Genomic DNA, 15,260 nt, shown 5'->3' on the forward strand with positions numbered 1-15,260 from the left:
TAACAGTGCAATTTGGTACTGGTAATTGGTAACACATGACGTAGCAATACATTTTGATGACGACACCTTGAAATAATGGAGAAAAATGAACGGAAATGCAAAACAACTCTAGGATCATTGATTAATTGAAATTATAAACGGCTGATTTCATATTTAAGAGATAAAATCAGCAACCAAACATTAAAAGTGCAAGAACATCTCACCTTCTGCGATTCCTTCCAGACGATCAGAAAATAAAGAACTGGTTAATCTATTCAAGATAATTACGTATTTCAAAATATCGTCTCAATTCATCATATTTCACTAGATCTGGGGTGTGATAGGGTTCTAAAGGATGAACCGGATATGGATAGTTCCAATAAGATTTCATTCTTGAACAAAAATTCATTTTTGGATTGATTTCATCTATTCCATGACCGTACTGGGTGGTAGCGTGGTGGAAACGCTTCTTTCTTCCATATTTTGGACCTTATCTCCATGGAACAATATGTTACTACTGAAAAACGGAAGAATTGAAATCTTAGATCAAAGCACTATATGTATGGATGGTATGAACTGCCCAAACAAAATTCTTGAACAACGAAATCCATTTTTGGATTGATTTAATCTATTCCATGACCGTACTGGGTGGTAGAGTGGTGGAAACGCTTCTTTCTTCCATATTTTGGACCTTACCTCCATGGAACAATACGTTATTGCTGAAATTCCATATTTTGGACCTTACCTCCATGGAACAATATGTTACTGCTGAAATTCCATAAATTACAACTGACGTCGAGAGGGCTCGAATTCGGCACCTCATACATTGATGTCTAAGCTCCTTGCCGCTAGGACAAAGGCTCTGGACTAGAACAACATATAAGTTATCATGCTTGCATATCCATTATTTGAGTCTCCAACAATTATTTCAATAATTACATATTCAATTTGACCTATGGACGAATATGCAAGCATACGTTGACGAAGATTGGCCCTCGAGTGCAAATGCAAAAGGGATCTTGACTGCAAGACCAATCCGTCGAACAGGGACGAAAGTCGGCCTTAGTGATCAAACGGTGCCGAGTGGAAGCACTGTCGCTCAACGAATAAAAGTTACTCTTACTTTTACTCATATCACATTGAAATACAATTAAACATGTTTAACTAGAAATAGCTTTCAGTGAGATATGATATTTAATGCAATCATGAATATTTTATGGAAATATAATAAAATGCAAACTCTAAATATTGTACAAGCTCTAAACTATGACATGGACCGTTAAAAAATATTAACAGATAACAAAATAATATCAACAGAAAAATGTCAACAGAGTGTCAACGGTTGAAAATGTGTTGACATTAAAATCTTGAAATTTTACAATGCGTTGACATTGTGTTGAGGAGTTCGAAGTTTGTACAATATATAGAGTTTACATTTTATCACAACCCATATTTTATGTATATATAAAGAACTATCCCATATAATGAACAATATTGCATTATGTTCGTTACAACCTTACAGGAGGATAGTCCATTTTATATATTATTTTTATGTTGCATTGTACCTAAATGTAGTGTTTTTCAATTATTTACATTAGGGGGGTTGATAATACTACTCAATTTTATATTATTTTTATGTTGCATTGTACCTAAATGTAGTGTTTTTCAATTATTTACATTAGGGGGTTGATAATACTAGTCAAGTTAGACGTATTCCTTTTTGGATCAGTTCTATTATAAGTTATATTTTTTTTTTATGACAAAACAACAATCATCTATCTCACTCTTACTTTATCCTATTTCCTACATTTTCTCTCTACTTTTTTTTTCTCACTTTTACTTTATTTTCTTTTCATTTAATCACTAAACAACACCATCTAAAAACTTGTGCCCAAAAGAAATGTTTAACATATAATGGGACGGATGGAATACTTGAATATTAGTATTAAAATTGGTATCTGATTTTTCTGATTACATTCGATATACTTTTCTATCAATATATAATGCGCATATCAATATTTATCACCGTTGAATGTAATGAAAAATCTTGCACCATACAAGTAAGGAATTTCACAGCTTCTTTATTGAAACATTCTGCACGTAGCTTGTATTCCATTCCATTTGCATACAAATTACAAATGGTAGTCCTCAAAATATACTTGTAGTTAAGGAAAATTTTCTAAAAGAAGCTAAAATCAGTTAAAGCATTGAATTTTCATCTCTCAAAAGAGAGTGATGCTTCCATATGCAAAGGAAAACCAGCAGCTTTGGCATCTAACTTGAAAAGAAGCCAAATCTAGAGATGCAGAGAGAGAATCAGCTCACATAGCTGCTTGCCTTCTTCTCCTCTTCAATCCGTTTGAGCTCAACTAATCTTTCTGCCCAGGCTCTGTCTCTCGCAACGGCAGCCATCTTACGCTCCACCCGTAGGGTGAGCTTCTTCTTCTTGGCCTCCTGCACCTGACCTCTGCGTATCTTTCTTTCCAACTAATACAGGAAATGATACAGACATTCAAAGGTAGCAATGTACAAATATGAAATAAAATGTCCTTCCAAACTACCAACAGCCAACAAGAACACGCACCAAAACAAAAATTATAGACCATTGGCAGTTCGAATGAGAATCTGAAATATCACAAAATCTGTCTTAAACTTCTTTAATGAAGACAGTGAGCTACAATAACAGAACTACTTAGATCCTCAATCACTTACAGGATGTCAACACGAGTCTTTGTTTCAAAGCTGAAAAACAAATATGAACTAATGTATTTCCTATACCCCTCCTTCACACAGAGTAAGTTGAAAGCAGCGCATGCACAATCAAAAGCACTTGCCTTGCTAAAAACCTTTACTCCATAAGCTTAAGTTCATATATTACAACATGCTAGTGAGTTGAGCTCAATATAAAATCTTAAACTTCTAACTAAAAGTTTGATTCATAATCAGCTCAACGTATTACGAAAACTTGAGGCAATGTTAGTAGGCCGGTGACAAGATAACATTTTTTAGTACCATACATACAACAGCTAAAACATAGAGTGGGGAAGAATGACATTGAGTAACCATATCAAAAGTTAATTTCAATCAAATTTATAATTTATATTCTATCCTGATGGACTCAATTCTAGTTTAAATCCTCAGCTGACCAAAACTTATGCTGCTGTGACATGCAATTATGATTTAGAAAGAAGGTGTCTCCAACTCAATGCGAAGTTATAGAACCCATCCGATGATGAGGTGCCTAACTAAAGTATAGTAGATAAATCAACTAGAAGCACACGTCAGTCACCAAAATGCATTTGATAACATAATTCTCATTTCTACTACTACAAGTTCAATTCCTAAACCTCATACTAGACTAGAAGTTCAGTTCACGACAGCCAAGCTCAATGGGAATCAAACTTGACATACATCCCACATAAAAATGCATTTGGCAACATAGTTTTCATTTTTATAACTACGAGCTCGAGTGCTAAACCTCCTATCGGGCAATTAACATTTCATATCAACAAGTCTCACTTAGCACGATCAAGCTCAATGTGAACCAAAACTCTACCCTAGAAGGCACTGAATTAACCCAAAGACAGCAACAATCCGAACTAACACGATCTAGCTCAAAATATATTGAAATGAAAAGACCAAAACATGGCAATGAATGGCATGAATAAACCATAAAGACAATTTGACATATAAATCCACCTTTATGAATGCGCGATGCTGTTTAATCCTCTTCTTCTCATTCCTTCTCTTCACACTTCCCTGATTCGGCTGGTTAGGAAGAATAGTCTCCCCAGGAACGCATTTTACCCACGCATACGGACCTAATTAAGCACATTTCCCACGATAACGTTATCAATCATCAATTCCAATCAATAAGCAACACAAAACCCTAAATTCAGCCGAACCTGGGGGTTTCAAGCTTGCTCTCTTGCGGCGCGGCTTGTCGACGGGCCTACGCTTTGGGTACCTGGTGTCGGTGAGACTGTGGAAGGCGCTGCGAGGAGGAATCCAAGGATTGTCGCGGCGGAGGGGAGCGAAGAGGCGGTGGAGCTGCTGCGGCGGAGAGGAGGTGGAGAATGTTCTTGTAGCTGGAGAGAAAAAGGATGCGGGTGAAAGGATTCTGGATGCGGGTCGGATCAGGGACCTTAGGGATCCGAAACCCATGGCTATGGCGGATTGGTAGAGTGAGCTGTGTTTAGAGAGAGAAATCGAATTGGGAATGTGGAGAATGAAAGCGATCAAGACGACGACGTTGGAAGCTACTTGGGCTAAATTTATTATGGGCTTGGTTTCAGATATTCAATAAGGCCTTTAAAATTTAGAAATCAACTTTGAGCAAAATCTAACTTTTTCATCCAAATTTTAAATTATTCCTTAAATTAAGGAATTATAGTGTAAGTAAAACAACGTCATTTTTACGGGGACTTGATGTGAAGTTGTTTAAAGCAACATTTTGCGGATAAAATTTTCAAATTTATCAGTTTCCCCAAATCTTCTCATACACATGTGATACGAAAGGAGCTCGTAGCGTGATGGGAAACGACAATAGAATGATTGAATGGCGCGACGATGGGGATAGATATAGTAGCGCCGGAGTGGCAGCGGCCAGTGGCAGATCCAGACTTTTTGGATTGGAGGTGCGAATTTTATGTAATATACTCTTTTCGTCCCATAATAGATGGCACACGTGAGTAATGGTTCGGGATTTTGGGGGACGTTATTTTATGTGTTAAGGGAGAGAAAATAATATATTTATATTAATATTAGAGAGAATTTTTTTAAAAAAGAAAACGTAACATTTTTGTGGCACAAACTAAAAAGAAAAGTATGACTTCTATTATGGAACAGAGAGAGTGTAACATAGTAAAAATAAAATAATATTTAAAATAACATCTTACAATAATCTTCCATTTTAAAGTCATTTTACAACATAATTAAACTTAGAGATTGTATCCCATAACAAACAATTAATATAACCATAAAGAATAAAAAGTGTAACTAATTGAATTTCACCTAAATTATACTCCCTCCGTTCCATAGTAATAGGGGCGTTTTTCCATTTCCGTCCGTTCCATAGTAATAGAGTCATTTCTTTTTTTAGTAAAAGTCAATACATTTTTCCACACCTACTTTACTCTCTCTTACTTTTTTCTATCTTCATCTCTCTACCTTTTTCATTTTTCACTTTATTCTCTCTTTACTTAACTCACATAACACAATTTTTCTTAATCTCCGTGCCGAAAAGTTTTGCCTCCATTACTATGGAACGGAGGGAGTACTAAGTACTATATAAAAGCATAAAAACCTAAACTACTTAAACATAAGGGCTGAGAAAAGGCCATAGTGCAACGATGGGGAATCGAACTCAGCTCGGCTGTAATGCGAAAGTGCTTCATCAGCCACTAGAGCACTTGACACTTAGTAACTTCAATACAAATAATACAGTAAGAATACATTATTTTGGGGGTACAGTTATACCCCCTTGTCCTTAGCTGCATACGCCACTGGTAGCGGCGACGCGTATAGATTAGGGCGGCTAGGGTGTTGAGAGAAAAATATGCTTATAGAACCAAAACTGAAAGGGGAAAACAAATTGACAACTTAATATTGTACTCCTTCCGACCCATAAAAATATGAGTGCTTGATGGCAATGGAGGGGCAGATCTTGTAGCTAAAATTGATGTATACGGGTAATAAATTGGGATAACTTTCCAAAAATAAAATACACATATTTTGTGGCACGAACCAAAAAAGAAAGTATTATGGGACGGAATGAGTATTTCTTTAATAATAAAGGTATACAGATTGACCCTATAGTTATCCAGATTGACCCTATGTAGTTCGTGTTAGGGTTATGGTGACCAAGCACAGTGGAAGACTTGCTTAACCAAATAAACCAGGCACAAAATCTATTTGAACGTTTAAGGGATTAATCATTTTTCATGTTAAACACGTAATTATATGATTGAACACAAATAATTTGTGTATAACAATATAAATCCTAAATCATGAATTCTACGATTTAGAATTACCGAATTTATGATCTTCAAAACTCGATCTTATGATTTTTTCCAAAACACAAAGTTTGATTTTTGTATGGGCAAAACATATCGAACAGGAAAGGACTGTGTTAGAAAGAAGACAATATTCCCATTAGAAGGAAAGATGAAGATTTCGAATTCTCACCTTTGAGAATTTGGAAAATCCCAAAAAATAATGACACTGATTTACTTTGTCTTATGTCTAGTCTCCCTTATACAAATTTATGATGGGTCAGATGAGGAATTCATGAAGATTACACTTGGGTCTGATGGGGTTAGGAGCCCCTTGCACAACGAAAGACTTGTACAAAACAAATAAATCAGACACAGATCTATTTGACCGATTATGCGATTAATCAATTCACATGTTAAACAGATAATTGCATGCTAGAACGCAAATAATTCATGCTCTAAGAAAGTAAATCCTAAAACATGAGTTCTACAGTTTAGGGTTACCGATTTGATTATCCAAAGAATCGTCGATTGCTCGCGCCTTCTCCACGTGATGATCTTTGATACTAAACCACAGATCTTCTCTCTGGTTCCCGAACTGTATCTCGATATCAAGGTGGGCTGATCTTATCAAAATACTAGGACTCGAATAAAGAAGACAGAAGAAATCCTTCTCCAATTAGGAGAGAAATTCGAACTCTTCTAGGTAGAGGGAGACGAAAAATATGAGTAATAAAAATTATGATTTCTGTCTCTTTATTCTCCTATTTATATTAAGTTCCTTTTGGACCCAGACAGGGATCTATGGAAGGTTTTGGATATGGGCTCCCCCAATTAGCTTTTTACTAATTAAATTGAACCCACAATTTAATACAAGCTTATATTGGAACAATATGACCAGTCACTACAAAAGTAATATTAAACTCTCCCCATCCAAATCCGAAATTACAAGTAATCCGGGTTTCCACTTTGTTTATTATTTATTTCCCGCGCTTAAGATATAAATGTTCATTAATTAATTAATGTTTGCTATGGACTTAATTAATTAACATCTTATTAATTCCAAGAGTGGACTTAGCAAGAAACATTTATTTATTATTCATAGAGTAATAAAACTCCAACTGACCAGTTTTCCGAATAATAAAACCTTGTTCAAGCTCCTCTTGAGGACATTATCAAACAAGACTCACCTCGTGCACGATTCAACATAATAGCAATCCTAACACCGCTAGATATTAATCACCACTACCCAATATATCAGGATCATTGGGTTGCGAAAAACCCGCACCATTTGATAAGTCAAAGTAGTGCATAATCAATACCGTATGCTCAATGCTAACATATGTAGATTAAGAAATAGTATTTTATCAAGACCTAGTCTTTCAGTAGATAGCATAAAGACACGTCTTGCTGTTAGATCCGTTCAGTGCTATAGCACACCAATGTCATCTTATTTCAATAAGGCTTAGAAATATGCGGACTGACATTGCAACCTTTCACGATAGGTAGCCAAAGCCTATCTAGGTTGTGAAATTCTTCTTTTTCTTTTGCAAAGCATTGCATAGATCTGACCGTGTTACCTTAAAGTGGATGACGCCCACAACCGGTCTACTAAGCAAAAGACTTAGACTTTGTTTACTTCTTATGCATTTAAATGTTTATAAAACATCTTATAAATGCACAAGCAAACACAATGTAATAATATACTGATTCTATTCGTGCAAAACTGCTCGAATAATACTGAATCGAGTTAAAAGTGGATTATAGAGTTTTACGTATACAAGCAAGATTCTATTCGAGCGAAACTTGCTCGAAACATGCTTTTCAGTATACCAAACCTAACAGGGTCAAACCTAATGGACTATTACTAATTAAATTGAGCTTCAATTTACTTCAAGTCCAAACTATGTAGTATTTGATGAAGGAATAACATATTCGTTTTGTACGAGATGAGAATTAGAATGTTTTGTTGAAAGCGATACAAGTACATGAAAAATATGTCCTTTTATCATTGTCTCTCAATAAAAATATATATCCATCGATATAATATTTTCTCTATACTTTATTTTAGTTTGTCTCACAAAAATATCAAATTTTTTCTGTCCCTAAAAAGTAATCTCTTTGTCTAGCATTTAAAGAATCATTTTGTCATTTTGGGTTCCACGATATAGAGAACCATTTATTATTACATTAACTTTTTATACTCACAAGTATAAAATTAATACTAAAAGTGAATCTCATATTCCACTCACTTTCTCTTTTTAATTTTCTTCACAAAGTCAAATAATTTCTTAAAACTCGTGTTAAGTTAAAAGAGCTTTTTAAATGGTGGACGGAGGGAGTGTGAAAATTTGGTTTGGCGAAGGTTTTAATGTATAATCGGTAAAGTAAGAGAGAGAGAGTTGACTTTACATCATTAGTAGTGTAATGCAATGATATAAGTTGTAAATAAAATAATGTGTATGAGTAATATGTTGTTTAACTATTCCAAAATTATAAAGTTCGTGCTTTTAAGGTCAATAGATACATCATACACACAAAAATTAGATTTGAATTAGTAATGAGGAAGATATTAGATTTAAAATTTATTTTGAAACCTTAAATCACGGATGATACTAACATTTAGCCAACTAAAAATCAAAATTCAAGTAAACACATAAGAAAATATCAGAATCATATGATAAAATAAATAATTCTTAAATACAAATAAATTAAACATTTAATAAAAGGAAAACACAGTCGACATCTGATAAAGACGACCCACAATACTCTGTCTCATGTTCACATTTGCATCCCACTATTCAAGGAGCTTCGATTGTCTCAGCCTTTCTTCTTCTATGTGATAGATAATGTGTCTTATAAACTACACACTGGATTTTACGTGGTTCGATCCGAAGATCTACGTCCACGGGCGGGGAAGAGAGTAACTTTATTGATGGAAATGGTACAGAGATTACAAACAAAGATCTCACAAATCGGAAGACAATTCCTCACTTCTAATCTAACTTTTCTCTCCAAAGCTAATCAAGTGATGAACTCAAAAACGATTCTTCGATCTGGAATGGAATGCTTCTCGTTCAGTTATGAGAGACGCTTTGAGTTCTACCTTTATATGCCAACGTGGCAGCCTCACTCATCCAGCTTGTGGTCCCAGCTGGTGACTCACTCCAACAGAAATAACACCCAATTCATTTTACCATTGCCTTTGAAGCTCAGCCATTGATCTTGCTTAATAACAATGGACGACTCAGATGCATGGTTACATTTATCAATCTCCACCTTAACCATGCCATCAAGATCACTCACTTCCATATCTTGTCACACCTTTCTTACTCTCGGAGCCCAACCAGCTCTTGACAGTACTTAAACTTCACAGTCGGTAATGGTTTAGTTAACATGTCCGCAGCATTGTGATCAGTGGATATCTTCAGCATTCTGACCTCTCCCTTCTGCACTTCATCCAAATGAAGCTTCGCGTCGATTTGCTTACTTCTCTCGTGAAAAACTTGATGTTTTGTTAGAGCCAAGGCACTGCTACTATCACAAAAAATATCCAAAGTGCTCTGTTTCTCACCAAAATCTTCCAAGATCCCTTTGAGCCATTTTCCTTCCTTTACTGCCTCTGTAATGACAATATACTCAGCTTCCGTTGTAGATAAAGCCACTACATGCTGCAGACCAGATTTCCAACTTATGGCAGTTCCATACAAGTTGAAAATATAACCAGTTTGTGACCTTCGGTTGTTCCTGTTTGAGGCATAATCCGAATCACAAAAGCCAATGAGAGCTTCACCTTGCTGATCAATCCCTGCTCTGTAAACCAAGCCATACTTAGCTGCCCCTTTGAGGTATCTCAACAGCCATTTGAGTGCAATCCAGTGCTCTCTCCCATGATCAGACCTGAAGCGACTTGTGACACTAATGGCCTGTGCCAAATCAGGTCTAGTGCAAAGCATAGTGTACATAATGCTTCCTATGATGTTTGTATAGGGAATTTTACTTAGATCCCTCCTTTCTCCATCATCCTTTGGCCTCTGGTCCATGCTAAGCTTGAAATGAGCAGACAATGGGGTGCTCACTGCCTTTGCATCATGCATCTGGAATTTCAAAAGCAGAATGTAATCAGATTGCACCAACTTCAATTCCCTTTGCTATCTATTTCTGATTATATCCATCCCGAGTATCCTCCTAGCCTCTCCTAGGTCCTTCATTTCGAACTTGGCTTCCAATTCTGACTTTACCAACATTACCTCATCATCATTTGAAGCTGCTACTAACATATCATCTACATACAAGAGAAGAAAAGCAACTGCAATACGCCAATACCCTTTCTTTCTCTTATATATACACAGCTGTCAAAATCTGATTTCCTGAAACCCATGGCAGTAATGTGCTCATCAAACTTCATATACCACCACTGTCTACTACTTTGTTTCAACCCATATAGGCTCTTTTTTAAAAGGCAGACCATTCCTTCACTGTTTGGCACTTCAAAACCTTTTGGTTGATGCATGTATATCGTTTCTTCCAAATCTCCATGAAGAAAAGCTGTTTTGACATCCAGCTGATGCAAAACCCAATCATGCTTTGCCACCAAAGCCAACAAGATCCTTTTTGAAGTGTGCTTCACAATCGGTGAGAAAAATTCATTGAAGTCCACCCCCTCTTCTTGAGTGAATCCCCTAGCCACTAGCCGGGCTTTAAATCTTATGTTTTCTGTCTTTCCCACCTCGATCTTCCTTTTGAAAATCCACTTACAACTGATTATTTTCTTAGTCAGTGGATTCTTCACTAAGATCCAAGTATAGTTCTTTAACAAACTTTCAATTTCCTCCCTCATGGCTCTAAGCCAATTTTCCTTTCCTTTGCTCTTGATGGCTTCTGAATAACTGGATTGTTCAGCATGTTCAATGATCTCAGCCACACATAAAGCAAAAAAACTCATCTCATAATCACTGAATTTAGATGGTCTCTTTCCTTCCCTTCTGACTCTATCTCTGGTAAGTTTCCATCCACTGTTATTAGTTGGTGGTGGAGCTGCATCAAGTGTCTGAGCATCAGCTCCACCTCCATCATTAGCTCCATCCTCAATAATAGCTTCTTTATCTTCACTAGTTAACCTGCTCTCAGCTTCATATAGACTTGTTTTTCCTTTCCCATAATCCATGGAATTAGCATTACTCAAATATGGCATCTTCTCCTCATCAAAAACCACATCCCAGCTGATAATGATCTTTTGATTTCCTTTCTCAGTACACCAAAGCCTATAACCTTTGACTCCAGACTGATAACCAACCATTATGCACTTTAAGGCCCTGGGATCGAGTTTGCCTTGCTTACAATGAGCATAAGCTCTGCAACCAAATACTCTTAAGCTTCTGTAGTTGCTATTTTTTCCATACCATCTAGTGTTAGGTATCTCATCGCCTATTGCAGAAGAAGGTTGTTGATTAGTGTGGCAGCAGTGCTGACTGCTTCTCCCCAGAAACTTTTAGGTAGCCCAGAGGATAACAACATACACCTCACTCTCTCCAAGAGAATCTTGTTCATGCATTCAGCCACCCCATTTTGTTGCGGGTTGGCTGGAACTGTCCTATGCCTCTGGATCCCATTATTCTTGCAAAAACCTTCAAATTCCGCAGATAGAAACTCTAGGCCATTATCTATTCTCAAGCACTTGAGAGTCTTTCCAGTCTTTTGCTTCAACTCCAAACTCCACTCCCTAAACTTCTCAAAGGCCTGTGATTTCTCTTTCAAGATGTAGACCCATACCTTCCTTGAATAGTCATCGACGATGGATAGGAAATATTTCCCTCCACCCATGGTAAGAGGCTGAGTAGGGCCCCATAAATCTGAGTGGGCATAGTCCAGAATCTCCTTTGATTAGTGTATGCCTGCTTCAAAAGGGAGTTTCTTGCTTTTCCCCAAAATGCAGTGTTCACACACACTCGAGTTTGATGGAACATCAACCTGAATAATCCCTTTTCTGACCAATTCCTTCAACCCAGTTTCACCAATATGCCCAAGCCTCTTATGCCACCTTTCATAACCTACTTTCTCCACAATATTCAAAGAACCAACAATAGATTTTTCCTCTAAGTAATATAGGCTATTTTTCCTCTTAGCTGTCAACACATCAATACCATCTTTGGATACTACCATCTGCCCTTTCTCAGAAGTGTTCTTAAAACTCTTTGATTCCAAAACGCCTACAGATATGAGATTTCTTTTGATGTCAGGAATGTTCCTGACTTATGTGATGATCTTGACTGCACCAGTGTTGGTTTTGAGCTGTATATCTCCTATCCCCTTGACTGTGCACACTTGATCATTCCCAAGCATCACTAATCCAGTTGCTTCAAGAAAACTCTCAAACCATTCCCTGCAAGAACTGATGTGAAAGCTGCATCCAAAATCCATTATGCAAGCCTTTTCAATCTCTCTGCCAATCACATTCATTACCTGAGATGGCTCCCCTTCTAAAGTCAGATCAGCCTGATTCTGAGGCCCCTCGCTTTGCTTCTTCTTCTAAGAGAAGCAATCCTTCTTCAAATGCTTGGGTTTTTTACAATAGTGGCAGCTCCTGGTTTCTTTCCCACCTCCATCAGATTGTTTTTGACGTTGATGAGGCTTAGAACCATTAGTCCCCTTCTTCTTTTTCCCTTTGAATCCTTTTACATTCAAAGCCTGACTGCTGCCATTCTCACTGGGGGCAGAGGAGTTCTTCTCAAGCTCCTTTGATCGAAGAGCACATTGATCCTCTTCATAGGTGATTCCAGATTCTGCATTCCGGCCAAACAATATAGCATCTTTTAGATGCTGATACGATTTCGGCAGAGCATTCAGGAGGAGGATTGCCTTATCTTCGTTCTTCATAGGGCCATCAACATTCTCCAGATCATCAAGATTTTTACTAAAATCATCAATCTGCTCTGCAAATGATCGATCTTCAAGAATCTTGTATGAGAACAATCGCTGCTTCATGTACAAGCGATTCGCCAGCGATTTAGTCAAATATAGACTCTCTAATTTCGTCCAAACTCCATGTGTTGTGGTCTCTTTCGAAACCTCTCGCAATACCTTGTCAGTGAGATTGAGAACAATGGCGCTGTGAGCTTTCTTGGCCATATCCGCCCTTTTCTTCACTTCTTTCTCATCAAGATTTCATTCTCCTTTCCCTTTGGATCGATCGGCACAATTGCATCGTCGAGGCCTTGTTGAATCAACAGAGCTCTCATTTTGATCTGCCACAGACCAAAATCATTCTTCCCCGAGAATTTTTCGGCTTCAAACCTCATCGTCGCCATCGCCAATTTCGTCGATCTCGTTTCCCGCAGACGGCGCCACTTGTTATGATTGGCGACCGATTGTAAACTCAAGAACAAAAATTTTAACTAAACACTGGATTTTACGTGGTTCAATCGGAAGATCTACGTCAACGGGTGGGGAAGAGAGTAACTTTATTGATGGAAATGGTACAGAGATTACAAACAAAGATCTCATAAATCGGAAGACAATTCCTCACTTCTAATCTAACTTTTCTCTCCAAAGCTAATCAAGTGATAAACTCAAAAACGATTCTTCGATCTGGAATGGAATGCTTCTCGTTTCTGTTATGAGAGACGCTTTGAGTTCTACCTTTATATGCCGACGTGGCAGCTCACTCATCCAGCTCGTGGTCCCAGCTGGTGACTCACTCCAACAGAAATAACACCCAATTCATTTTACCATTGCCTTTGAAGCTCAGCCATTGGTCTTGCTTAATAACAATGGACGACTCAGATGCATGGTTACATTTATCAGTGGTAATTGGGATTTTTAAATTAGTAGATGTATCTAGAAACAAATATGGCACATGCTTAAATTTAAATTAAAGGCATTTGTATAGAATGATAATTAAATAAATAAATAAAGTGCCGATTTCTCTTGTCTAGAGTGGTCTTTTAATTATTGGAATGTAGTAGAAAAATCTAGAGACCATGAAAACTTGTGTTTTAAACAAAAAAGTGCCAAATGTCCACATAGAGAGCCATATAATAAAATATTAAGTTAAGACATCTTTTATATATAATGAGTTCTCTCACAAGATGGGGGAGCTTAACTTACAATTCAAAACCAACAAAATCTATTCGGTTGGCGGCCAATCGGGTAGGAGTGTTACATGTCTAGTTTTATTGATATTCCGTTGGGAGCAGTGCATGTGGGGATGGACTCTCCATTAAAAGGAGCTGGAAACTTGGTGAGAAGTTTGCTGTTCAACTATGATGATATGAAAAAGAAGCTGATGGAATCAACCTTTGCTAACGGATATCTGACAAAAAACCACATCCTAGTCGAAGAAGGTTTTTCTAGAGAATTGACGAGCAATTCTACTAATTTTCCTGAGGAACCCGAAATCTTTCTTAAGGGACCCGAAAAGTTCCTAATATTGGATGATTTGACGGTACAACCCTATTATATGTCTTCCGTACTCCGCAACGGCATTTTGACTTTTGATATCGAGGAGTTCACATTGAACATTGGCAGGGAAGAGGTTATAAGCATTTTGAGGTCTGCTCTGACATCAGAGAATGCCTTGACCGAAGGGCTCCTTGGTCCCATGAAGGTGGATGTCCGGGTGGATCATCCCTAAGCCGCTGTGTGCACATTTTTGAGAGCTCTCAGAGATGATAATGGAAGGTTTTGTTGAGGCTTAGAGAATACCAATTTTGTAGTCCACAATGTGGAGTTTTATTCTTCACAAAACTGTTTTGGATACTGGTAGTTCTAATCTTTGTGTGCCCGTGTCATGACCAATATTTTGTGAGTTTTTTTTGTTCAATTTAGCTGTTTCGAAAGGTTGTGGCCCTTTCTGTGTGTATACTTGATCCAAGTAGCTTGTCTTTTCCATTCAAAATACTGGTAGAGCTATTCAAGTACCTACAAGCAGTATGCATAATGATTTTTTGTATTAAAAAAAAGTAATCAAATGGTTAATGTGGCATATATTTATTACTATATTATATACACGCGAGTATTCGGTTCATTCACAACAAAAAGGGTAACAACATAAACGACAAAATATATCGCTAATCAAAAACAACGATACCAAGACATTCGACGTAATATTTTTACAAGTAAATCCACATAAAATTGAGTTGTCGAGCCATTAAGTAAGCAATATCGATCCTTTGAGGGAATTAATGAATCTCCGCTCATATAATTAGATAATTCTTCTAAAGCAAGGTGTGTGTTCACTATAAGTGCAACTAAAGTCATCCAATGGTTCATGTGACATATAATTGTTAC

At 37.1% G+C, this 15,260-nt stretch overlaps 1 protein-coding gene and 1 long non-coding RNA gene across 2 annotated transcripts; one reads left to right on the forward strand and one right to left on the reverse strand.

The window, feature by feature from the left end:
• Positions 1–2,040: 2,040 nt before the first annotated feature.
• Positions 2,041–4,226, reverse strand: LOC125201989 (uncharacterized). Its single transcript, XM_048100332.1, has 3 exons — positions 3,885–4,226; positions 3,679–3,800; positions 2,041–2,466 (listed from the first exon to the last, which is right to left on the reverse strand). The coding sequence occupies exons 1-3, from the start codon at positions 4,141–4,143 to the stop codon at positions 2,296–2,298; spliced, it is 552 nt and encodes a 183-aa protein (XP_047956289.1). The 5' UTR covers positions 4,144–4,226; the 3' UTR covers positions 2,041–2,295.
• A 9,855-nt stretch (positions 4,227–14,081) lies between these two features.
• Positions 14,082–14,768, forward strand: LOC125205199 (uncharacterized). The gene is made up of 2 exons (XR_016135472.1): positions 14,082–14,415; positions 14,499–14,768. It is a non-coding gene; the product is annotated as an uncharacterized LOC125205199 (long non-coding RNA).
• The last annotated feature ends 492 nt before the right edge of the window (positions 14,769–15,260 follow it).

Source organism: Salvia hispanica, chromosome 2, assembly GCF_029641045.1.
Source record: "Salvia hispanica isolate PSC_SH4W2 chromosome 2, Shi_PSC_v1, whole genome shotgun sequence".
Lineage (NCBI taxonomy): Eukaryota > Viridiplantae > Streptophyta > Magnoliopsida > Lamiales > Lamiaceae > Salvia > Salvia hispanica.

Bases quoted from the DNA above. Each gene is read 5' to 3' on its own strand.
- LOC125201989 (XM_048100332.1), bottom strand. From the start codon at position 4,143: ATGGGTTTCGGATCCCTAAGGTCCCTGATCCGACCCGCATCCAGAATC. The intron at 3,801-3,884 runs GTTCGGCTGAAT...GTGCTTAATTAG, and splicing joins AGCAAGCTTGAAACCCCCAG to GTCCGTATGCGTGGGTAAAA. The intron at 2,467-3,678 runs GTGGATTTATAT...TTCCTGTATTAG, and splicing joins AGCATCGCGCATTCATAAAG to TTGGAAAGAAAGATACGCAG.